Source organism: Protopterus annectens, chromosome 6.part0, assembly GCF_019279795.1.
Source record: "Protopterus annectens isolate FY-2018-M chromosome 6.part0, PAN1.0, whole genome shotgun sequence".
In the NCBI taxonomy this organism is placed as follows: Eukaryota; Metazoa; Chordata; order Ceratodontiformes; family Protopteridae; genus Protopterus; species Protopterus annectens.
In genome coordinates, this window is record NC_056737.1 from 65,261,738 (window position 1) to 65,288,018 (window position 26,281).

A 26,281-nucleotide genomic window follows, 5' to 3' on the forward strand; every position below is an offset into this window, starting at 1 on the left:
GTTCCTGACATAGCGGAAGAAGGCCTTGTGATTGTCTTTAGCCTGTGAGACTGTCCTAACCTCATAACTGGCCTTGTTGGACTTTATTAGCCCTGTTAGTTTAGATTTTAATTTCTATTTCCTAGTAATCACTTTTTCATCTGTAATGTATAATGCATGAATATAACAAGTGTTAATACTGTTTATTTTCTTGTCTGTTAATGCCTATGTGGCTACATTTTAAGTGATAATTTACTAAAAGTGTTTAAAAAGTTACTTTCACTGAATTCATTACTTTCTGTTATGCTCATATAATGCATATCTTTATTAAATATTCTGAAGTTAGAAAAGTTAGCTTTGGTGGGTGTTGTGAAGGTCAGACTACAAAGGTCAGCTTAACAACCAATGTGCAAAGATGCTGCCAACACCCATAATGTTATCCACAGTGAAGTAAAATAAAAATCCACTACTCTATTGCTTTTTAGTTTTCTGAATGAAAGACTCATAGCTTCAAGCTTTTTTTTCACATTTTATGATGTGATAAACAAAAAGACATCTGTTATAATAATGTGACCTTTATAAAGAAAATCTATTTAATGTTTAGATTCTGGTAAAAGTCCAAGAAATATCCATGAGGGAACTGCATGACACTTACCCTGTGTTGTTTTTGGCTTATGGCATCTTCTTTGTCAGGACAGTAAGTAATGGTGTATACAGGCACAAAAACAAATAAAAGACCCACCCAAGGACTTCCCCTCAACTCCCATTCCCACTCTTCAACTCATGAATGAAAACTTTCTGATTGGCAGAATGAGATTCTGAGCGGATGTAAGTAGGAGACAGAAAACAGATAAAACCCCTCCAGTTAGTCAGATAGAATACATTTCCACAAAAGGCACATTACTGTACCTTAAGAAGATACATTTGTGACTTCAGACATGGCATCACTATCAGATGCACAATGGAAAAAGCTTCAGGAGTTCTGGGTAAAGAATGTCGAACCCAACCTTACAAAACATGGCCACGAGGTTTTAGTTCGGTAAATATATTTTTACTGCACATAACTTTCTTAGTTTTTGTATTTGTAGTAATTGTTACTAATTATAGGAAATATATAGCTCTTTGTCTTATTAGCATGTAATACATGTCACAGTTACTTCTGTCATAGAATATAAACTTAGGCATAGTTTCCTAGATATTTCTACTGGTAAATGAAAAGCAAATGATAAAAACTAATTGCTATGTCACCATAGAATTACATTTTACAAACATAAAATATCAATGTGCATTATAATGTTTTGAAAATGCCAGATTCAGTACTTCAGAAATGACATTTGCAAAGTAGTAATTGACTTTCTCATTTCTTACTCTGACACCTTTAGTCTTTGATTGTACTGTCCCTATCTCTCTCCCTTTCTGTCCACCAGTTTTAAGTTAAAGTGCTTCAGTGTTCTGAAAATATCAAATTTAATACTTCAGAAAAAGCAACTGCATACTACAAACTGACTTTGCCATTTTTTTACTGTACAATTATATTTTATTTACACTTTGTTGATCAGGTAAATCCCTCTAGGCCAGTGGTCTCTTTCCAGGGGAGACCCAAGGTGGCATTCGTACTGAGTTAGGGAAAATTTGGTCAGTGCGCTGGGGAGCTTCTCCTATTCTTATTGATAAGTATCATGTAATCTTTTACATCCACTTGAGATGCCACCAACTCAGGCAGATGGGGCCTTGGTTTAAGCTCCCATCTGAAAGACGGCACACACATGAGCAGCTCCCCTCTTATGCTGCTCTACAGTGTCAATATTGGAAAAGGGAGGGTGGCCTAATGGTTAAGGTGTTTGCCTTGCAAACATAAGGTGCAGGGTTTGAGTCTCACAAGGGATAATTGGCTAGGCTTAAAATGGCTCGCAAGGGCAGTTAGCTTAGTACTAATCTATGAATCTAGCTGGTGCTTTCTCTCTTTCCTATATCTTACTGTATAATATCTTTAACTTTGATTTTACTGTTCTTTTCTCCCTCTCTTTCTCTCTACTAGTTCTGTTTCAAGTTAATGCATTACAACATTCTTAAAATGTCAGATCTAATACTTCAGAAATAACATCTGCATAGTACAAACTGACTCTCCCATTTCCTAATGAGACATCTTTAGTCTATGATATTACTGCTCCTCTCTTTCTCTCTCTCTCTCTCTGCCTCCTTCTCCTATCTGTCTGCCTGTCTGTGCATCTATCTGTCAATCTCTGTCTACCAGTTCATATTAAGTAAATATGCTGGTATTTGTAACATGCTGCTATCAGTGTAACGTTTTCCTCTTAGACACCATGCTTTATTTTTCCAGTGCTTTTTTTGTACTGTCATCATACGTCATGTTAGTATCTTTCTTCTTTTAAATTACCACAATACATAATATAGTACCTAAATCTAAAACATAGCAATACAAAAAGCACAATGTCTTAATGTACAAGTTGCATCATTTGCTCTAAAGTCTGACTAATGGCTCTGAATGAGTGGATATTACATTGGGATAACCAAGGTGCCCTAATACAGAGCTTAAAAATGCCAAAAGTCCCAATGGTGCGTGTGCAGAAAGATCCTATGTGCTGTGCATAGCACAAGCATATGTTATTTATTAACATTGTATTAAGTCTTTTTATTTTGACACCATAATGTTACTCTTTCTAATGATTTCTTCGGTGACTTTAGATAACTATAGCATATCCACCACCACTAAATTTCTTCTGTTTTCTGGAGTTTTTGTATTACAGTCCCTCAACTTCTATACCTCGGCCAACCCATTTTGCTTCTGTAGAATAATTTGTCTTTGTCTGTCCCTTTTAGGTGTCTCTTATCCCTTGCCCCTGCCTTCTTGTGTGGTTAGCCATGTTGTGATCTCAGCTGGGAACATATAAGCATTATTTCCTCCTGCTGTACTTACTTTTGTCCCGGCCTTTTACTGTCCTAGATGATCTGTGAGTCTCCATGTTAAAAGTAGTTATTACAACAGGGTAATTCTTTTACTAATACTGCATGATTAATGAAAAAAATAAAAAGTTAGTTCCTTTTGGTTTGCAGTAGAAAGCACTAGCAGTTTAGGGTTAAAAGAAACACATTGCTAGAGTTCCTTGACATCCCCAAGGGTATTGGGATCTGGTATAAATAACTCATTGCAAACTTGTGTGATACTGACCAAATAAAATGTACTTCCTTAGAAATACAAGCTTTGGGATACAGTGGTCACTTAAGGTAATGTTTAAAGTGAGGTTTCCTTTACTGATGCAAGTCACTAGCACTGATTTCTTGAGCTAGTAACCCTGCTCACACTTAAAGGATGAAATAGAAAGCAGCATTCACAGTCTACTGGTAATCTGAAATAGAGAAATGTAGACATTTTTTTGTGGAATCTTGTAAGATCGTTATACATTTGAACAAGCCACAAAATGTCACAGCTCTAATGATGTACCTCATTATGGAATATTAAACTGCTGGTATAGAACAATGTCCATCAGAAGACAAACAAAAAAAAATATTTCTCTCTGCATAAAACTCAGTTCTTCCACACTAACTGGCCTAGCAATCCGAAACCTGTAAAGTGATTGTGACTAAGCAACCAAGGGGTAGTACTAAAGAAGGACATGGGTGAAACTGATTTGAAATGGCTGAAAGTGTGTGTGAGTAATATATCAATGGAACTAAGAACAGACTTTACAAAACTAGACAGGAATCAAGGGTGTAAAATTTTACAGTGGGGTTTTGTTTCGGGAGTCTTGATACTGCATGTTACTACAACTTTTGACAATAATGTGTCTAGGTTCATTTAGGGAGGGGTGGGGTTCTATTTTTTTCCATTGTGTAGTGACCTCAGAGTTGGTTATTTTAAGAAGTGTGTGAGGAGAACAGCCTTTTCCATGAGTGGGATGGAGGTTCTCACTAAGTAAAGCCCTTATTTTGAATTTTAACTGAAAGTTTTAGTGAATGCAGTTTTGGATGTGCTGTTATGGGAAAATGTATGACATTAAAACTGATGTTGATCTGCCTTCCTGCAGCTAACAAGACCAGGGACAGAAATAATCAGTTAACGTAAAGTATGTAATAGTGATCATGAAAGGACTGGTTTAAAATGCTGAAGGCAAAGGTCAAAAAGATAAAATTATAGAAGGAACTATGACATTTCATCACAAAAGGCTTGCAAAAATCCAAGCTGGTGCCATGGCATACAAGGATAAAGTCTTGCCTAAGGCTTAGTGTCCCAGTGTTAACTAGTGGGTCAGGTGTCTAAGATGCTGGCATAAGAGGATGGTCATGCATTTAGGCATATCTTTCATGATAAATTTCTAGCAGGGGCTAGGGACACAAGATGGAATGTTGACACTTTGAAGCCTAGGCATCGGCTGAGTCACCATGGTGGTAGGGCAATATTCCAGCATGGTCCAGTGCATGTCCATCCTAGAAGAGGACATAATTGTGAAAAAAAGAAGGGGAAACCAATTAGGGCAAATAAATTAAAACTTTCCTTGGTGGCAGTGTGTCCTTACCACATGGTTCTCAATCTTTTCAGTGACCACAGATATGGATCATGGTTAGCCTGAAGAAGGCTAAGGCAGGTCCAAAAAGACTGCAAAAAATTCTTGTGAGGCTACTTCTTTTAACACCACCCATAAATGAAGTTGTTGAAACAGAAAGGAAGAGGGCATGGGGATGCTTGGCTGAAACAAGCATAGGTGAAACCTAATAACAGTAGTAAGTGCTAGGGTAGAAGTTCAGTGTAGAAACAAGTTGTCCAGAAAAAAATAACTAGCATCCCTTACCTGCCAGTGACACTATGCTTCTGCGAATCTGGGGTGGTAGAGTAAATGAAGTGCTTTAGTTGACTGCCTGCTAGTGAATTTTTGCAAACTCATTCTGCCCATTTCCAGCTGACAGTTCTCAGTTTCTAAAGGTGTATGCACGATCACTCCTTTAGCTCTGAGAGAAGAGTTTTAGCAGATGACATCTGGGATTCTGCCACTGGTAGGCAGTTCTAAAGAAAAAGTTAAAACTCCAGGTTGGTAGTGATGCTCGTCCAGAACCCGATGTTTGATTCCTCACTATCCACTTGCAAAGTGTGTCTAATCAAGCTGTGTAAATATCTATATCTAGAAAACTGATAATTATATAGATGTATAGATATAGATAGTCAAAAAGTAACTGATATTGAATTCAGAGAACTTAATGTCACATTTAATACAGTAATGAGTCTTCCAATCTGATTCCAAGTTCGAAAGTGCTAAAACTGTCTACTTTTACACATTTAACTGCTGTCAAATCTTTGTGAAAATTTAAAGTATCGTCTGCAGTAGGCTGTAACTACCAGGTTTGGTCCACTTTGGATCAGTCCACTCCTATGGTCAACAAGCATGAATAAATAAATAAAAGATATCCCCTGGGATTCTTGAATGTCTACACTAGGTGCACACCATTCTAAATGAACAGACAACACAAGCATAACATATTCCATCTTCTTCCTAATTTTAGTTTTCCTACTGATTTTCTTGCAGCCTTAAATATTAAATGAGATTCATAAAGGTTAACACAAAGTATAGACTACATATACAGTTAATGAAATCTTTCTGAGTCTCTAGAAATCACAAAAACTGTGGTAGGGATGTTCTTGAATACAGATTGTGTACACAAAAATAATTACTTTAGTACTTTATATCTAGAGGTAAAGTTTTGCAATAAAAATGTTTCTGCCATTTTTCACTGAAAGTCAGGCTATTGTGCATGCAATTCTGTGGTAGGACAAAGGCAATTCCTTTTCTCTTTGCATTATTTATAGTATGCCATAATGAGTCAGACAGCTCTTTTTGCATATTCACTTGTTTAGTAGTTGAAAGTTACGATCACTGTGAAAATGTACACTGCCCATTTATTTCGGAAATACTTATTTTTACTGTCCTGTAAGCTTTGAAATCATATTAGGTAAAGATGGCATTTATTTACTGCTTCATGACTTTATTGCTTTATAGCAGTTCCAACACCACTACAATATGATTCACTATCCAATCATATTGTTATAGTTACTGTACAGCTTATACTATGTCCAAACCAAGATCCATACAGTAAGCTCATAACACAGAGGCATGAATCCACAGTGAACGATATAAGTCGTGTCATTGGGACATGTTTTTGTTTCTCCTTGACCTATCCTAGTAGGTGATAAAAGCCTCTTACCTTAATGGCCCCACTTGTAACTGCATGCTATTTGTAGTATAGATGTATACCCTGGCCTGTTTGACATCTCAAATAAGTCGCTTCACTGCTATTTATTTATTTGATTGCTTGTTTCTTTAAATTTGTTTACTGGGGTAAGGCATTGATCCCAATGGACTTTTTCAGATCCAACCTGGAGTTACCTAAAACCAAACAATATCGATAGATAGATAGATAGATAGATAGATAGATAGATAGATAGATAGATAGATAGATGATAGACAGACTTGCACTACCTTAACAAATGCTTGAAATTAGTGACTGGGAAAAAAGGAAGTATCAGTCCTAAGTATGTAGACAGTGTTTGACAAATGTATCATCTGCAAATGCCAATATGGCTGAAAATGGATACAATGAATATTAAGATAAAAAACAAGCCAGTGAATGTAAGAATCTTGCTGACCTTCCATGATTCCATATTCTGCTCCCTTGTTTCTTCATCATGTTAAACCATAAGGGGTTCAGGAAGGTTCTTTTTTAAAGATTTTACTAATTATACAATCTGCATTGCACTACTGCGATGACTCTCTTCTAACACAACACTGTGAATTCCCTTCAGTAAAAGGTAGGACCCTGTTAGTGTGTGATGTCAGCCTGCTCTGGCATAGCCTTCAGTAATGTCTCGTACTACATAATTTGGTAGTGCTTTGTGTAACTGACTCATTCAGGTAAAATAAGTCTGTCACCTAACCAATCCATCCAAGACAGCATTTGTACATGGGGTCTCACTGCACAAGAGCTTGTCAGTTGTTCAGTGTGAATTAATTTACTACTTTTGAAATGATTTGCTATCTCAGTCATGTTTTTAAGCGTGCAGCCTGTTAAGAGCTGATATGTGCATTCATTCCAAGCCTGCTTTTGGCCATCCAGACATAGGTTCATAGGTTCATAGGTTCACACTAGGCTATCTGCCCGAGGGCATTTATAAGCCTAGCCCATAGTTTTGTGGCTTACGCCACCCCTTTAGTTTGGAGAAACTATGCCCATTATTTTGCTGTGCCTCTGTCGAGCAGTGACACTGAGGTAACCCCTGGGGTGTATCTGCGATCTCCCATCCATTGGTCAAGATTCCTCTTGAACAAGGCCAGCGAGGTGCTCTGCCTCACATAAACCGGGATTTTGTTCCACAGCATAGGGAGTCTTTGGGTGATGAATCTATCCCTCCAGCACGTCCTATTAATAACCGTGTCGAGGTTTAAGTCTCCCGCCCTTGTGGCTCTGAGGGATCTAGATTTTTTGAGATGAAGCATGTTCATCAAATCTGGGTTCGACATGGCCTTGTATGTTAGGCATAGGTCACCTCTGAGCAAGCGGTAAGCAACTGAATATAACTGGAGTTCTTTCAGTCGGGCAGCATAAGACAGATTTTTGAGACCCTTTATCCTTTTGGTGAGGAACTTTTGTGGCCTCTCCAGCTGCTGCAAGTGTCGGGTCAGATACATTCCGAATGGGGCATTGTACTCGATCATTGGTCTGATGAGTGATGAGTATAGGGAGACTATGACTTCCCTTGATCTAGATGTGAATCCCTTCATGATAAGGTGGGCAATGTAGAAGGTCTTCCTAACTAATTTAGCAATATGAGTGTCGAATGAAAGGCTACTGTCAACCTGGGTTCCCAGGTCCCTAATAACTTCTTCTGTGTTCAGGGGATTGCCACCTATATGGTAGCTAGGGGTAACCTTATTTTTCCCGAAGGGTATGACTATGCATTTCTTGGCATTTAACTTTAGGCCATGGCTCTGGCACCAGTTATCCGTTTCTGTGAGACCCTGTTTTCAACTACGGCGCCCAGTTTGCAGTCATCTGCAAACTTTGTCAGCCATAACCCTCCTGTGTTTGCTTGTACTTCAGAAAAGTAGATGCCAAACAAGAGTGGGCCCAGGACTGAGCCCTGTGGGACACCACTTGTGACAGGCTTTGAGTCTGACATGGCGCCAGCAACTCTGACCCTGTGGGTTCTGTCACTCAGCCAGTTTGCAACCCATCTTGTAATGTATGGGTTTACATTTAAGTTGATGAGTTTTTCAATGATACCCGAGTGAGGTATTGTATCAAAAGCCTTCGCCAGGTCTAGGTAGGCTGTATGGACTGCCTTTCCCTCGTCAATGGCCTTGGTGACTACATGAATAATTTCAGCATGTCAAATAGACAAGCATACATAATGACAAAATTCACTAGTAAGGAAGTCTGACAGTTTACTGCTTCAGTCAAGATAACCTGTGCAAGGAGTGCACATGATCCATTGCTGTATTTGTCTTTACTGTATTTTGTTAATACACAGCAGTTGGCCTGGCCAGTACACAGTTTCAGCAGTTCTATTGCAGAGGCAATATGCTCTCATTAACCATCTGTTATCAGATCTGTTGAATCACTTGATTTTTTTAAGCTCAGGATCTCCCCATTAGCAAAGAGTCCAGTCAGTTTGTCCTTCTGCAGTCTAGAAGTTAATCCCTTCCAGTAAGTTCTATAGATTGCTTGCTTGCCACTCGCTGTTCTTCATTAGTTAAAATTTCCAACACATCATCCATAATGCAGTCTCATTCTGAGCATTGTTAATCAAATCCTCAAAAACACACACACATACACACACAGTGACACTGACACACACACACACACACACACACACACACACACACACACACACACACACACACACACACACACACTCACACATACACACACACACACACACACACACACACACACACACACACACACACACACACACACACACACACACAAAGACTCATGCACTCACAAGGTCTTGTGCATGCATGTGTGCGCATACACATACACTCACAAGCACTTGTGCATGTGTGAACAGACATGCACATGTGTGTGGACAGACACATGCACACATACACACACACACACACACACACACACACACACACACACACACACACACACACACACACACACACACACACACATCTTCATGCACACAAGTACACGCGCACTCACACACAAGCACACATACTCATGCACACACATACACATGCACAAAGCATGGAGCATTTGTAGCAAAAAGGCTTAGGCTCATTAACACATAGAAACTCTGAGATCTCACAAATTACCTCAACATTATGTTTTCCAGAATATTCCATTTAAAGAGCTATGTCCAGTACAAAAGAAGCATTGCTTCCAGCAGCTTGAACAGTATAATGGCTTAAGAGTGAAGATCAGCTTACAGACGGGTTACATTTTCCACTTTAGTACACTCAAAAAAAGTAGAACACTAGACCTGTAGGGGGTCAAGTTGAATCATTTCTGAATGCAATATCAGGAGAGGGTTATCAGGTACCACGAAATAATAGTGCATCTCGTGTGAGGGAATTCAGTTGTTAAGAAAGCAGAGTTGGAAAAGGAATCCCAGCAGTTAAGATATTTGTCAGGTAGAAATGGTGCAGTAGCCTCTCAGGATGCGCGAGTTAATGAGAATGTCCATGTCTGAACAAGTGAATGAGAAAGCAATCAAAGCAGTCTTGCAGGATATTGAAAGACTCCAAGAGATAAAAGATATGTAATGTAACATTCTTACATTTGTTACCTACCTCTGCAGTGATCCATAAAATCAACTGACTTAACTTCAGGTAATAGTTATTCAACACATAATTTTTAGCATATGTGAAGAAATTCTCTGGTACCTCTAGCTATGTGGTTTTGTACTATTTCTTCTGGTTCAGATGTTCCAAATATTCATTAAGACTGATGCAATGTTGAAAATATACATGCTAGATTCAGAGGCTCATCTAACAATCAAATACTATAGTGTTCAACTTAAAAAATGTCCCTAGTAGTCAAGGAAATGTTGATGTGGAGGTTACTCACACAGGAAGTAGTACTATGTGATTCAGAAAATAAAACGATTCTAGTGCTGTCCTGCAGTACATATTCTCCCACTGCAGAAAAAAGTACTATGTTGTTGTTACCAGAAGGACTGGTAACAAACCCACAGCTTGTATTACAGTGAAAAGAAAAAGAACCTCTTGTTCAAAAAATATGCATTGACCACCATTTAAAGTGCTGCAGGCCTATTAGAGGTAAAGCTATTTCTGTCATTTCAGAAACAAAACTAAAAAGTTCATTAATAAAGTACAGTCAACAGAACTAATCACACCTGCCTAGGATGTTTAATACTCAGAGTAGCTGCTGGGAAGAAGGTAATAAACTTGCTGGTCAAAGTTACCTAAAAACGTACATTGACCGCACAACTATCTATGCTTCCTGTCCTCATTCACTGTCACTAATAATATTTGCAAAATTAATTGAACAGGTACTGAGAGAAATACCAACAAATCATACTTTTCTCATGAATGTATAAATTGTATCTGCTAAACTTCAATCTAACATTAAAATTCTTTGAGAAGACCTTAGAAGAGGTCAACATGTGTCTGAAGTCAGTTCTAAGGCATGTCCATGAGAAATAAGTTGGAATTTTTCCAAAGCTCCCGATCTCTTCATCATATAATTAACATTATTAAAAACTCCTTGCAATCCGCAGTGTGCCCCCCCACACCCCCGCTACTTAAATATACCAACTCCGAGACCACACTACATTGCAGTAAATGGAAATCTCCCCTTATGGAGATTTCCGTTTACACATTCGATGTTCTCCGCTTTCTCTATTCTTGTATTGACAATATCAGCTTCGATATTGTCAGCTGTCGAGAATATAATATAGACCCAGTTCTGGTATCCTTGATAAGTGTAAGCAGAGGCTTGGGAGAGGAAACATTTATAAGTAGGGGCTTAGGAAATTAATCATTTACAGGTTGCCTGTTTCCACTGCAGACAGAGGTGCCAAACCAGGGATGAATTTCCTGTTCATCACCCAATTGTCCAAGTTACAATTGAATTGGGTTAGGGATGATCTCTGCTTCACATGGATATAGATCCTGTTCCAGAGAAGGTGTAGTCTCTGGGATACATACCTGCCTCTCCAGAAGGTCATGTTTATATCACAAGTAAGGTTTAAGTTTTTAGAATGGGTAATTCTGGTGCTCTTTGATTTTTGAATATGAAGGAGGTCCATCAAGGTGGGCTCTGACAATGCTTTGTATGCTAGGCATACATCTCCCCTCAACAACTTTAGGAGACAGAATACAGGGATAGGGCTTTGAGGGGGTCTGCTTCAGACATGTTACTTATACCCTGTATTCTTTTAGTGGAGTACCTCTGTCTATGTTCCAATTCTGCATGTTCCTCGTTAGGTGCATACTAATGAGGGCATTGTAGTCAATGATAGGTCTGATGAATGGATGGAAAAGTAATGGCAGTAACCCTTTTCTGATTCATTCACAGGTTACCCACGGTGATTCAATATGGTCAGCAGAATCACTGCATTGGATTTTCTCCATGGTCAGGCTAAATGCCAATGAGATTTTCCAGGGGAGCAGCCTGCACTAATTTTCCATGTGTTCTCCCCCAGCAATGCATGCGAGAAAGGATTTACACTATTGCTTGTGTGCATAAATTAGCATGGCCAAGGCATGATGCTGTATTATCTATCACTTTTAGTGGGAGATATTGCAAGTAAGTGTTGGGGAGTCTCACAGAAAGGTAGTGATAGGGTTGTTTGTTGGTGTGCCTATGTGTGTGGTAACATCTGTGCATCTCTTCAGAGGTATGAGTAGTCTTGAGTGAATGTGTGTGTGTGTGTGTGTGTGTGTGTGTGTGTGTGTGTGTGTGTGTGTGTGTGTGTGTGTGTGTGTGTGTGTGTCTGCCTGGATTGTTGCAGAGGGGAGTTAGTTAGGAGGTAGGTAGAGTAGGTGTGTGTGTGTGTGTGTGTGTGTGTGTGCGTGTGTGTGTGTGTGTGTGTGTGTGTGTGTGTGTGTGTGTGTGTGTGTGTGTGTGCGTGTGTATGTGTGTGTCAGGGGGGGTTGTTTGTGAATGTATTCATGTAAGTGTGTGTGTGTGTGTGTGTTTGTGGGGTGGGGATGGCAGGCATAACTCTCAACTCCCTCAAGAATAAGGAACAGGATATGTATGAAAATGGGAGTCAGAATGTATTGCGGGTAATGCTTTAGTCTATGAATGTCAAATGTGCAAGGGGATTTATGTTATTTCCCTGCTTATGAGAAAAGAAAGGATAAGAAAATAACAATGGTACACCGAGGATGATATGGAAAGGTGAGGGTGCAATAGGGAGTAGGTGCAGCTGAGGAGGGACATTAGATGCCAAACTAGCTTGGTTTTCCTGTGTTTCATTTCATCTTACTATACATTATATTCCACAGCAGACCTGCTTCTGCTACACACCAAGCCATGCTTGTGGTGCTGGTTATATCCAGTCAGCATTCTCGTCCCATTTTCCTTCACTTTCCTGCATTGTATGTGACACAAAAGTGGCTGTCACTCTTATGTGCAATTACAAATGTTCAAAAAATGGGTTTTGCATCTTAAGATAAAACTTGTAGTATGGCCCAGATTTCTCTGGTCCTTGAGGGGCGGCAACGTTATAGTTGCTTTATGTAAGTAGTAATGGTGTGAGGATGCAGGGTGGGGTGCAATTGTTTTTTTTTTTCACTGATTTTTTGTTGTTTACATTCTAGTATTTTTGACAGTCTGTAGTCACAGTTATGAAGGTTGATCACAATGCTTTCACATGCTCATTAGGAAGCATGTGCATCTAGTGAAGTGAGAAAGGATGTGGCAGCTTGTAATTACAAATTAAGAAGTAAACCTTTAATGCATTTAAAATGTTATGTCACACAAGGTCACTGGGTGGTGGCTGATGCTATGTGCATTATAACTCGAGTGCTAATCTAGATGCTTAGAAAACCTGGGCACTATGCACTGCATAATATTCTGTGCAGAAACTCTGCTTGCACCCTTTTAACATGGGAGGACTAGAACCCTTCTTGCATTCTGGATGAACAGTGTTGTCACAGTTTCTATGACAAGCTCTCAAAGGAAACCTCAGTGTAATGATAGCACATGACATACATTCCCTGAAATTGTACCTGACCAACCTGTGGACAAAATAAAACAAAAAAAATCCCTCTAACCCTACACATGGGTGACTTTAACCCTCATGCATACTTATATTCCAGCTTCAGGGGAAGGAGAAATCATTTAATAAGAGTGAAACAAAATCTCTAACAGCCATAATATCAACAAGTGTGGAAACCATTCTAGGAGCTATGATTCAGGGAGCATAACTCATACAATATTCTGTCAGCCACTTAGATTTTTGAATGATATTATTTATTCAGTGAATATTGCCCCATTATTTTTACTTTATCACAAATATTGTGCAGCAATGTTTGAGTGTGGGTGCAGGTATTGGACAGCAAAGTAATATACATTTTTAATTATGATATTTTAGTCCATAAGGATATGTTGACTATAAATCACTTTCCAACACACTTGCAAACTGATTCACTACTAGTACTTAATGAACATGGGCCATCAGGTTAAATTGCAAGTTATTTGAACTTTGAGCTGCCAACGTTAAGAATGTAATCCTACACTTAACAGTCCAAACACATAAATTAGATTGCTGAGCTGGCATGACAGTTAATTGTGACATATTCACCGAGCGTGGTAATATAGCGGACCTGTTAGCTGAGAAATTCAGCTCCAACTTTACCCCATCTCACCCCCAAAAATCCCCCAAGAAATACCCTCAAACATAACTCCTCAAAATATAACTAGGGAGCATGTACTGGTTGCACTCACTAAAGGCAAGAACACAGCTTCAACAGACACAGATAACATCACAGGATGCCTTCTGAACAGTCTAAGATATGATTTAGCAGGACCCTTGGAGTCACTATTTAACTACAGTCTTAAAACAGGCTTTGTAGCATGAAAATAGATGACTGCAATGGTCATTCCCTTTCATCATGGAGGACCTCAGCAGGTCCTGGAAACTACAGACCCATAGTCGGCCTAGTCCTATTAACAAAGAATAATCATGGAAATTATCATCAAGGATATTGGAGACCTCCAGACACTGGATCCATCCCAGTTTAGTTTTGTCAAAAGAAGGTCATACTTACTGAATCTAAAAGGCTTCTTTGGAAAGGTCACTAAGATAGTGGATGAGGGGAACACTGTGTAGATTGCCTACTTAGATTTGTCTAAAACATCTGATACAATACCCTACTCAGGCATTGTCAGCAAACTTACAGAACTAGGCATAAATCCTTTATAACAGGCTAGATAGCTATCTGGCTCATGGATAGGATCCAAGAGGTTAGGATCAATGGGGCCACCTCTACAAAGAGACCTTTCACCAGTGGAGTCCTTCAGGGCTCTGTGCTAGGCCCACTCCTCTTAGCCTCTATTTCTCAGAGATCAAAGTCAATGTCAGAGCCTATGGCTAACCAAGTTTGCAGATGACTACAAATTGGAAGCAATTATTGAATCCCCCCAAGATGAGCATCCTTCAGGAAGGTCTAATACAGACAAATGCTTGGTGCCAAAGCCATGGCTTAAAACATTTTACCAAGAAATGTATTATAGTACCTTTTGTGATTCAGATACCCTGGGTATCTATGTCATCATTAAAACAGTCCTAAATGTTGATTCACTAGTCAGGGATCTGGGAACTCATGTGGATAGTAACTTAGCCTTTGAGTAACGTGTCCAGCGTAGTAAGATCATCATCATCTTCTGTCGGCTGTTCCCATTAGGGGTCGCCACAGCGGATCACTTGTTTCCATTTCTTCCTCTCCTCTGCATCTTGCTCTGTCACACCAACCACCTGCATGTCCTCTCTCACCACATCCATAAACCTTATCTTAGGCCTTCCTCTTTTCCTTTTACCTGGTAGCTTCATCCTTAGCATCTTTTCCCAATATACTCAGCATCCCTCCTCAGCACATGTCCAAACTAATGTAATCTTGCCTCTCTGGCTTTGTCTCCAAACCTTCCAACCTAGGCCGACCCTCTAATATACTTATTCCTAATCCTGTCCACCCTTGTCACACCCAGTGCAAATCTTAACATCTTTAACTCTGCCACATCCAGCTCAAGCTCCTGCCTTTTTGTCAATGCCACTGTCTCCAACCCATATAACATAGCTGGTCTCACTACCCTCTTGTAGACCTTCCCTTTCACTCTTACAGGTACTCGTCTGTCACAAATACTCCTGACACTCTTCTCCACCCACTCCATCCTGCCTGTACTCTCTTCTTCACCTCTCTTCCACACTCACCGTTACTCTGAACTATTGACCCTAAGTATTTAAACTCATCCACCTTCGCCACCTCTACTCCTTTCATCCTCACCATTCCTCTATCCTCCCTCTCATTCACGCACATATATTCTGTCTTAGTCCTGCTGACCTTCATTCCTCTTCTCTCTAGAGCATATCTCCATCCCTCCAGGGTGTCCTCCACCTGTTCCCTACTCTCACTACAGATCACAATGTCATCTGCAAACATCATAGTCCATGGGGACTCCTGTCTGATCTCAACTGTCAACCTGTCCATCACCATTGCAAATAAGAAAGGGCTCAGAGCTGATCCTTGATGTAACTCCACCTCCACCTTAAACGCATCTGTCACTCCCACCGCAGGCCTCTCTGCTGTCACACTACCCTTGTACATATCCTGTACCACTCTTACATACTTCTCTGTCACTCCTGAATTCCTCATACAATACCACAACTCCTCTCTAGGCACCCTGTCATATGCTTTTTCTAAGTCTACAAAAATACAATGCAACTCCTTCTGACATTCTCTGTACTTCTCCATCAACACTCTCAGAGCAAACATTGCATCTGTAGTGCTCTTTCCCGGCATGAAACCATACTGCTGTTCACTAATCATCACGTCCCTTCTTAACCTAGCTTCCATTACTCTGTCCCATAACTTCATACTGTGACTAATCAGTTTAATCCCTCTGTAGTTACTACAGCTCTGCACATCACCCTTATTCTTAAAAAATCAGTACCAAAACACCTTTTCTCCATTCCTCAGGCATTTTCTAAGATTTCATTAAACAATCTGGTTAAAAACTCCACTGCCATTTCACCTAAACATCTCCATGCTTCCACAGGTATGTCATTTGGGCCAACAGCCTTTCCATTCTTCATTCTCTTCATAGCTATCCTTACTTCCTCCTTGCTAATCAATTGTACTTCATAATTCACTATACCTCCATCATCCAACCTTCTCTCCCTCTCATTCTCTTCAATCATCAACCCCTCAAAGTACTCTTTCCATCTCCTCGACACACTCTCCTCACTTGTGAGTATGTTTCCCTCATTATCCTTTATCACCTTTACCTGCTGCACATCTTTCCTAGCTCAGTCCCTCTGTCTAGCCAATCGGTACAGGTCCTTTTCTCCCTCCTTAGTGTTCAACCTTTCACACAACTCTTCATATGCTTTATCCTTAGCCTTTGCCCCTCTCTCTTTGCCATGCACCTCATCTCCTTATACTCCTGTCTACTTTCTTCATCTCTCTGACAATCCCACTTCTTCTTTGCCAACCTCTTTGCTTGTATACTCTTCTGTACTTCCTCATTCCACCACCATGTCTCCTTGTCGTCCTTCCTCTGTCCCGATGTGATACCAAGCACCTTTCTAGCCATCTCATTTACTAGCTCTGCTGTAGTTACCCAGCTATTTGGTAACTCTTCACTGCCACACAGTGCCTGTCTTAACTCATCCCTGAACTCCATCTCACAATTACCCTTTTTCAATTTCCACCATTTGATCCTTGGTGCTGCCCTCACACTCCTCCTCCTCTTCTTGATCACCAACGTCATCCTACAAACCACCATCCTATGCTGCCTAACTACACTTTCTCCAGTCACCACTTTACAGTCTCCAATCTCCTTCAAACTGGCCCTCCTACATAAGATATAATCCACCTGTGTGCATCTTCCTCCACTCTTGTATGTCACCCTATGCTCCTCCCTCTTGTTAAAATATGTATTCACCAAAGCCATGTCCATCCTTTTAGCAAAATCCACTATCATCTGACCTTCTGCATTCCTTTAACATCATACCTACCCATTACTTCCTCATCCCCTCTGTTCCCTTCACCAACATGCCCATTGAAATCTGCTCCAATCACCACTCTCTCACCCTTAGGTACAGTCATCATAACTTCATCCAATTCACTCCAAAATTTTTCTTTCTCATCCATTGCACACCCAACTTGTGGAGCATATGCACTAACAACATTCATCATTACACCATCAATTTCCAGCTTTATAAACATCACTCTATCCGACACTCTTTTCACCTCAAAAACACTCTTCGCATACTGTTCCTTCAGAATAACTCCTACGCCATTTCTCCTCCCATCCACACCATGATAAAACAATTTGAACCCACCTCCGATACACCTAGCCTTACTCCCCTTCCATCTGTTCTCTTGCACACACAATATATCCACCTTCCTTCTGTCCATCATATCAGCTAGCTCTCTCCCTATACCAGTCATACTGCCAACATTCAAAGTTCCAACCCCCACTACCACAGTCCTAGCCTTTCTCCTCTCTTCCTGCCTTCGGCCATGCCTTCTGCCTCTTCTCCTCCTTTGGCCAACAGTAGCCCAATTTCCGCCAGTACCCTGTTGGCTAACAGTACTGGTGGTGGTCGTTGTTAACCCGGGCCTTGACCGATCCGGTATGGAAATATTTACTGGTGATTGCATGAAATGATTTGGCAAAGTTTTACGCCGGATGCCCTTCCTGACGCAACCCTCCCCATTTATCCGGGCTTGGGACCAGCACAAAGAAATGCACTGGCTTGTGCATCCCCAGTGGTTGGTTTTGTGCATCACCCCATTTTCCTCAAATTATAAGTAAAGGTATGGCATCTAGGTGCAGAGGGGGTCATTGTACCACTGTAGGCATCCCTCATCAGACCCATCATAGAGTATAATGCCCCTTTCAGTATGTATCTGATCAGAAACATGGAGCAACTGCAACGTCCACAAAGGTTTCTTACAAAAGAATACAGGGAGTAACACACTGTCTTGTGCTAATCTCCTGAAAGCCCTCTGTCTTTACTGGGTATCATACAGACTTCTGAGAGGTGATCTTTGACTGGCGTACAAGGCATCCCTGGACCCTGTTTTAATAAACCATTTGCACATCCACAAAACAAACAGCATCAGAACTACTAGATTAAAATACTTACATTTTGCTTGTGAGCTAAATAGGACATGTTAGAGAGACAGATATGTTTCTCAGAGAATTCCCTTTCTCTGGATCAGGCTCCCCATCCATGTGAGCAGGGTTCCTCTCTAACCCTACAAGGACCAATAGATGGGTAGGTGGAAATTCCCCCTGGTCTGCTGTCTATGTCTCTGATGGACAGAGGCAGTCAGTAAATCACCCCCTATATAAATCAAATTTGTGGGTGACATTTGGGTTGCATGGTTAGGCTTATAAGGGCTCTACTTGTCGTAAGCTGAGTACTCACCTATGAACATGTGAACACATGAAAAGCTAGCATGCTTGTGTAGCTGTTCTTTCATAGTGCCTAGCATATGCAAGACATGTTTTGCAATAAAATTCTACTGTCCCCCAGTTACATCTCATATAAATATATTATGGATCTCTAAATTATAATCAACGCATTCATTGCTTACTCACACTGCAACTAACAGAGAGTTTGACAACAACTGATGCTAACTGTGTAAGTCATTATTAGCATAGGACATGTCACAGAGTTACAGACTATGTAAAGGCTATTTTTTAGCCAAGGAGCTAAGAGAATTGATTTAGTGTGTAAATAAAAGGTTTTTGGTTAAGAGGTGTATCAGTTCCTGGTTTTTCGTGGTGGATTACAGTTCTACTCTTTTCTTGTGTTTGTAATAATTTCTAGCCTTAAGTTGCCTCATTAACTTTGTTCTTTTTCTTATCGGCTGTTTAATTTAATTGACCGATTGATTCCATTTTTTATATAAAAGAGAGCTTCATTCCTTCTGTATTGTACGGCCTGATGAAGTACAGAGAACTGCACGAAAGTCCTAACCTGATTTTTATCTACTTTTATCTGGTGGTTTTGTCTGAATAAACTACTTTCTTGGTTTTAGCTATGGCTGTGGATGGTTGTTTTTTTAATTGTTTTCAATAAGTGAAAATAAGCCTGCATCTATTGCATGGAATACAAATGGCAAAACTTGTAAGTCTCGTAAGCGGAAAGCCAGTTATATTACAGTCACTGCTGTAATACAAGTGGTCTGCAGAGTTTGAACCCTACCTTTTCACTTAATAATGAATACCTTCATTGTTGATTCACATTGCAATAAACAGAAGTGGTCAACAATGATCTAGTATGTTTTTTTCTGAGGAAAGCAGCTTACCCAGAGAAAATCTATGCAAACATGGAGGGGACATGCAGATTACATGCAGACAGCAATTAGCACTCAAGACTGAAACATAGACCCTGGTAGTATGTCACACAGAAATTATGGCTGAGCCCCTGTGTTGCCCAGTGACTGATATCTGTCTTGGGTGTAAAACTGCATAGTTAACATTGTAAGTAATCTAAAAAAAAAATAAAAACAATGTTTAATAATAGACACCTCTTCATCAGTGAGTAAAATGTTACAATATATAGTGCAGAAATATGCAGGAGAGGGAAGTTAAACATTATAAAGAGGAATTAAGTAAGGTCAGGAAACTGACACCTTATTTTTGCTATCTAAGTACTTTAGTAGGCCATGCTTAATATATTTTGAATGTTTATAGGTTCATAGGTAGGTACTAGGCTATTGGTCCAAGGGCCTAACTAAGCCTAGCCAGCAAGGTTCCCTGGCTTACGCCACCCAAGAAAGTTATTTTCCTGTGCCACTGTTGAGAAGAGCCACAGAAGTGATCCCCAGGGTGTATTTCCTATTTCCCATCCACTCATCAAAATTTTTCTTGAAGAGTGCTAATGAGGAACTTTGCTTGACATAGATGGGTAGCTTGTTCCAGAGTATGGGAAGTCTCTGGGACAGGAATCTATCCCTCCAGCATGTCCTGTTTATTGTGGTGGCAAGGTTTAGGTCCCTAGAGTGTGTAGCTCAGAGGGATTGGGATTTCTTTAGGTGTAGCATGTCCAACAGCTGTGGGTTTGATATAGCTTTATATGTTAGGCAGAGATCACCTCGGAGTAGGTGATATGCTATAGATATGCTGGTGTTTTTTGAAACTGTCAGTGTAGTGCATCTGTTTGAGGCCAGTAATCTTCTTTGTGAGGCACTTCTGTGGCCTTTCCAGCTGCTGCAGATGTCTTGTGAGGTGCATTCCAAAAGGGGCATTGTACTCTATAATGGGTCTAATGAGTGTCGAGTAGAGGGGAAAAATGACCTCTTTTTTCCTGGATGAGAACCCTTTTGTGATGAGGTGTGCCACGTAGAAGGACTTCCTGACTACTATGGCGATGTGATTATCAAAGGAGCGACTACTGTCCACCTGGGTCCCAAGGTCTCTTATCACACAGTCAGTGTTAAGTAGACTGCTGCTCATGTGGTAGTTCATGAGTACAGTGTTTTTACTAAAGGGGATGAAAATGCACTTTTTGGCACTGAGCAGGCATCTGTCTCAGTGAAGCCCTTCTGTAGGATGTCCACATCATTTGTGGACTTGACTATGGTTCCTAGTTTGCAGTCATCTGTGAACTTCATTAGCCAGAGGCCTTCTGTGTTAGCCTGTACTTCAGAGAAGTAGATATCAAACAGGAGAGATCCCAGGACTGAACCCTGTGGTACTCCACTTGTCACTGCTTTGAAGTCAGATTTGGAGTCTGCAACTTTTACAGTGTGGGTTCTGTCAGTGAGCCAGTTGGCAACCCATCTTGTGATGTATGTTTTTATACCTAGTTTAGTGAGTTTAGCTATAATACCAGAATGGGGGATGGTATCGAAAGCCTTGGAGAGGTCAAGATAGACTGTGTGAACCACCTTACCCTCATCTATAGCTTTGGTGACTGCCTCAAAGAAGTTGATCAGGATCAGGAAGTATGATCTGCCTTTCACAAACCCGAACTGGGTGGGGTCCAGAGTTTGGATGTTACCAATGTCTTTATTTATGACTTCCATGATAATACGTTCCATGGCCTTGTAGACCAGGCTTGTCAGGCTAATAGGGTGATAGTTCCCGGGATCAGTGGTGGCTCCCCCTTTGTGGAGTGGGATAACTGTTGCTGTGTGCCATTCAGTGGGTACAAAGCCTGATGTGAGGCTGTGATTGAATGGTGCTTAGATGGGAGCCAGTTCGTCCTGAAGTTCGTGTAAAATGCAGTGTTTATTGTTTGCAAGGTATGACATATTGTTCCAGATTTGCTGTTTTTTTCTTGCACTGTGCTCTGTAAAGAAAATGGGTACTTTTCCATTAATGGGACAACAAGCAAAATGTGCACTTCATGGGCACTCACCGCCACTTAATTTTTTCTGGGTTTAATTTTCTGTTCTTCCTCACGATACTATTCTTTTCCTGGCAAATTTGTTGTCATCGTAGTACTGATGTTTCCTTGCAACTAACCGCTGCTTAATTTCCGAGGGTTTGGTGATTTTCAGTTTGGATTTGTTGTGGGAGTGTTACTGCTTTGCGGACAAGTCACTGACGCTTATACAGACTGTTGTACAAAGATCCCCTGTTAATTCCGAAATACAGTGTGAATGACCAATGTGATTTTGTGGGGAAATATGTAAGTGCTCCTCTTTCCGACTCTTAGCTGATTTGTAATGGTCACCATGTTAAGATTTGAAATGCTGGGAGGTATATCTGTCAACAAGCACACAATGACAATGGGGAGATCTGAACTCAGTGCTGCCTGTGGGGGATAGTTTGGCTTACTAAACTGCTGGGAGTTTATTCCCTTACAAATCATCTGATGAGCGTAAAGAGGAGCACTTCCTTATTTTTCCCAAAAATAACGTCGCTCATTCACACCGTATTTATATATTAACAGGAGTTCTTTCTACAGTGGTACAGTGTCTACAAAACCAAGAAGTGAGCCATGGTAAAAAAAAAAGGCTGAAAAGCCCAGAAATTATTGGTGAAGAAAAACAGAAAGGGGTAGGAGGAAAGAGCTTCATATGACAAAGGCTGTCCTTTTCTGAAATCTGTGACCTTGACAAACCCTTTTTATATTAGTCAGTACCAGCAAGTGGTCCACCTTGCAATTTCAAGGCTAGATCTATCCATCAATGCACCTTACATGTGTTGCCCCGATAATGGAAATGTACCAGAAAATGTTATACACTATAATACAGTTGTGTATGCTATAACTAGAGCAGGCAGCAATTATTTAATATTATACAATTAATAAGATGTTGCCTTTACAGAACTAATGCTGCAATTGTGCTACAACATGATTTCCTTGTAATGCATTTCTTCACAAATTGTATTCTTGTGTTTTTTTTCCTCTTTATAGTACTTTTGTCTGTTGGTTAGGGTTGTGGCTGGGCTGAAAACAGAACTTGGGCCTGCTCACTTACCTGGTTAACAAAATGCAACAGATTAACTGACAAACTAACTAAACTTATTTTGTGATAGACTGTGGTAGGTTTTACTGCAGAAAAGACACTTTTTGTCCTAAAAAAATGATGTTCATTAGAATAGACAGTTGATCACATTGAATAATTCTGGGCTGGGTGCAAACATCGTAGGAAGACAAGGGACCTTTGAGATTTTACAACAACTAATGGGACAAATTCAAACATGAATGTTATCATTCACAACATTTCTTCTGTTTTCTTGTCTGATGAAGAAATGTCTGTGTTAAATAAAGGGTTAATTGTATTCCTACTGCTCCTGTTTCTGAAATTACCTTGGTTCAGGATTTTAAAGCTGTTTGCTATTAACTGAATTTAAATTTATTTTTTTAAGTAAAAGAAAAACTGAGAAGGCTGCTTTTAGATTTAAATCCTCCAGTTTTCAGTCCCAGGTTAATAAATATGTGGCAGCTTTTGAAAAAATAGTGTTAAGGGAATTATACTTTAATTTTAAATACAATATATCAGGCCATACTACATTAACTTAAAAAAAAACAATAAGCCTTGGACAAGCTGAGTCAGAGTAGGAAATTAGCCATTAACAGTGCAGATAAAGTTGGGCAATGGTGGTATGGGATTTCTGTAAATACAAATGAAAAGTGCTTTCACAATTCACAATTTTTTAAATTTAGCATTGGAGCATTGTATTATTACCAAAAGTGCTTTGTTTTACCTTACTGTGGAAGATCCATAGATGCAACACTTGTACATGTTGCCTAAAATAAAAAAAAAAATACTGCATCAGACCCCACCCCCCAGGCTGACCAATTATCTGTAGTTATGGCTCTCTTATTGAACACCTTTCAATTTTTTACCTGTTATTTAAAATCACTTCTATCTGTTGTTCATTCAAGGATTTTGGATGTAACTCAATGTTTGCAGATTTTATAGGTTACTCACATAGATATGGGCTGGTACATGTGTACTCTGTATGTAAAGGCCACGGATACTAACATTCTCCATTGGGCTAGGTTATCAACTTTGTTTTGTTGGCTAAATAAAATCAACTTTTGGTGGGTTTTAAAACTTTTCTTTGATACCTCACTGAGCATGTACTAATCAAAAATGATTTTCTTATTTTGATCAGGAATGTTATCTGCTGTTGAGGGGCAAGGCAATGGGGGCATAATTTGTCCCTATTTATGCAAACCTTTTTATGGGATGTGTGGAAGAATTACTCATTTATGATACCAGACACAATATCTATATCTATGCCATGGATATTTGGCATAGATATTTTAATGATTGTTGGATGGTTTGGAAATCTGATTTGGAATTCTTGTTTGAATTTGTTCAATATCATAATGATAATAAGTGGTCTCTCATTTGGTCGAAGTTATGATTTGGTGAAGATTTCTTTAGTAGATATTTCAGTAAAGAAAAAAAATCTGATGGTACAATAAACACTTCACCTTGTTGAAAGGAATCCCATAAGAACCATATCATGTAATTAGTATTGCTCCCTTGTCTCTATATTACAGGATTAAGAGGATTTGTTCCTCTTAGGATAACTATCATTGTTTTTCTTCCAGATTTGACCAACATATTTTTGTTAAAGGGCTATGATAGTGGTGCAGTTTTTAAAGCTCAACAAAAAGCTGCAATCAAGGTTGGGAAGAACACTTTGCATATTCTGATAAAGAGACAGATTCATGAGGGAAAATGCATTTTATTACACCATTTTGCAATATCAGATCATTCCAGGATATCATCCAAGAATATTGGGATGTTTTATGGGCTGAGTGTGGGTTAACAGCCATTTTACCACTGAGGTGTAATTTTATAGACAAAGTAAAACTATTGGTAATAAGCTCAACCATTATAAAAGGTCCATTAACAGAATTGAGGAAGTTGGGGAATGACAGCGGTAGCTTGATGGGATAATAATTAGAGGTCGCTGTCCATGTGGCCATCCTTCTGCATATAAGGTAAGGAATTTATGATGGCTAACATACCAGTTGTTAATGAACACAGGAGGTTCACCACTTGTGACTCTGATGGGTATTATATCTCCGCATTAATTGTTCTGTTTTTTTTATGTGCGAAAGACATCCTGGCAGTTCAAAAAGACAAACAAAATTGTGGGTAATGGTTTAAACAAATTAAGTTGGAGTGTCATACTTTCTAAGAAAAAATGTTTTTGGATAGTCATAATGATTGAATTTGTTGTTTTTCCTGGTCTTAATGAATACACAAATTAATAGAGTACTTAATGTGATTTTTATTTTTATTTTCATATTGACAATATTCATTATCTGTCTATCTATCTATACTTATTTATTTAATAAAATATTTTGATGGTTGCATTTTAAAAGAATGGTACACATATTTAAATGGTTCTTTCTGGTCATGTGAACAGAGCATGTTGAGAAAGACTGCTGTCAAAACTGGTGCATTGCTTTGACCTGAAGTTTTAATAAAGTTAGCCATGGGCAATGTTTGGTTGAGAGCTGACTTGGTTCTGGTTTTGCATCCCTTTGGGCTGAAAGGGTGGGAAATTAGCATAATGGTTAAGGTGTTTACTTACAGACATAAGATACAGGGTTTGATTCTCACATGGGGTAATTGGCTAGGCTTAAAATGCCCCAGAAGGGCAGTTAGCCTAGTACTAATCTATGAACTCTATGAACTCTGAAAGGCTTTGGACCAGTTCATTTATTAAAAAAGTGGAACAAAGTAAATAACTAACTTGTTGTTTTAGTCTTGCATCTCTTGGGGCTGAAAGTGGCTGAACAATCTTACTATTTTTGTTAACAAAGTGAAACAGATTAACTAACTAACTAACTAACCTTATTTTGTGACAGTCTGTAGCAGGTTTTATTGTAGAAAAGACACTTTCTATCCTAAAAAATATCGATGTTCATTAGGAAAGACAGTTGATAACTGAGTAATTCTGGGTTCAAAACAGTGGAGAAAGACAAATGTAGTAGTAACACAATAAAGTGTGTACCTTTCAGCTTACTCTGGAGAGTCATTGCTAAAATATGATTCAAGATGTCAAGTAGCTCTTTTTGTGAATGCATTTTGGAAAAATGTGTTCATCGGGAGGTCCTACTTTAGTCCTTATTTTAACAGCAAATGAAGCACACCCATTACATGAAAAGATTGCAAGAAAAGTTTTCTGTGCTTGTGTTGTGTACCACAGTATCTGTGGCAATATTTTTATTTTTGGCTGTCTTGTCTTTATTTTAACACATATTTCATATTTCATTCTTTCAGCATGTTTGTGAATCATAAATCAACACTGGAGTACTTTCCTAAGTTTCGTCACCTTACTACTGAAGCAGAGATGAGAAGCAATGAAGATATCCGAAAACATGGCAATACTGTCTTTACTGCCTTGGGAAAACTGGTGAAGCTGAAAGGCAATGTTGAAGGAGACTTACGTTCAATGGCTGACTCACATGCCAACAAGCATAAGATTCACCTTGAAAACTTTGATGTAAGCAGTCGTGATCATTAAATATTGTTGGTAAAACTGAACAGTAATTATATGGTACAATTCATTACCTATCTTCTAGTAACACTGAACAGTAATTATGTAATATAATACATAATCCATTCTCTATTTTTAAATGAATTATAAG

General features: G+C 39.4%; 1 protein-coding gene across 1 annotated transcript in view; it reads left to right on the forward strand.

Annotated features, from left to right (window-relative positions):
• Positions 1-849: 849 nt before the first annotated feature.
• LOC122804163 (myoglobin-like) overlaps positions 850-26,281 on the forward strand; it is a 35,169-nt gene continuing 9,737 nt past the window's right edge. The window contains exons 1-2 of the mRNA XM_044073853.1: positions 850-1,018; positions 25,914-26,136. Coding sequence (XP_043929788.1) covers positions 918-1,018; positions 25,914-26,136 — 324 coding nt within the window. The 5' untranslated portion in view covers positions 850-917. The remainder of the gene's footprint in view (positions 1,019-25,913; positions 26,137-26,281) is intronic.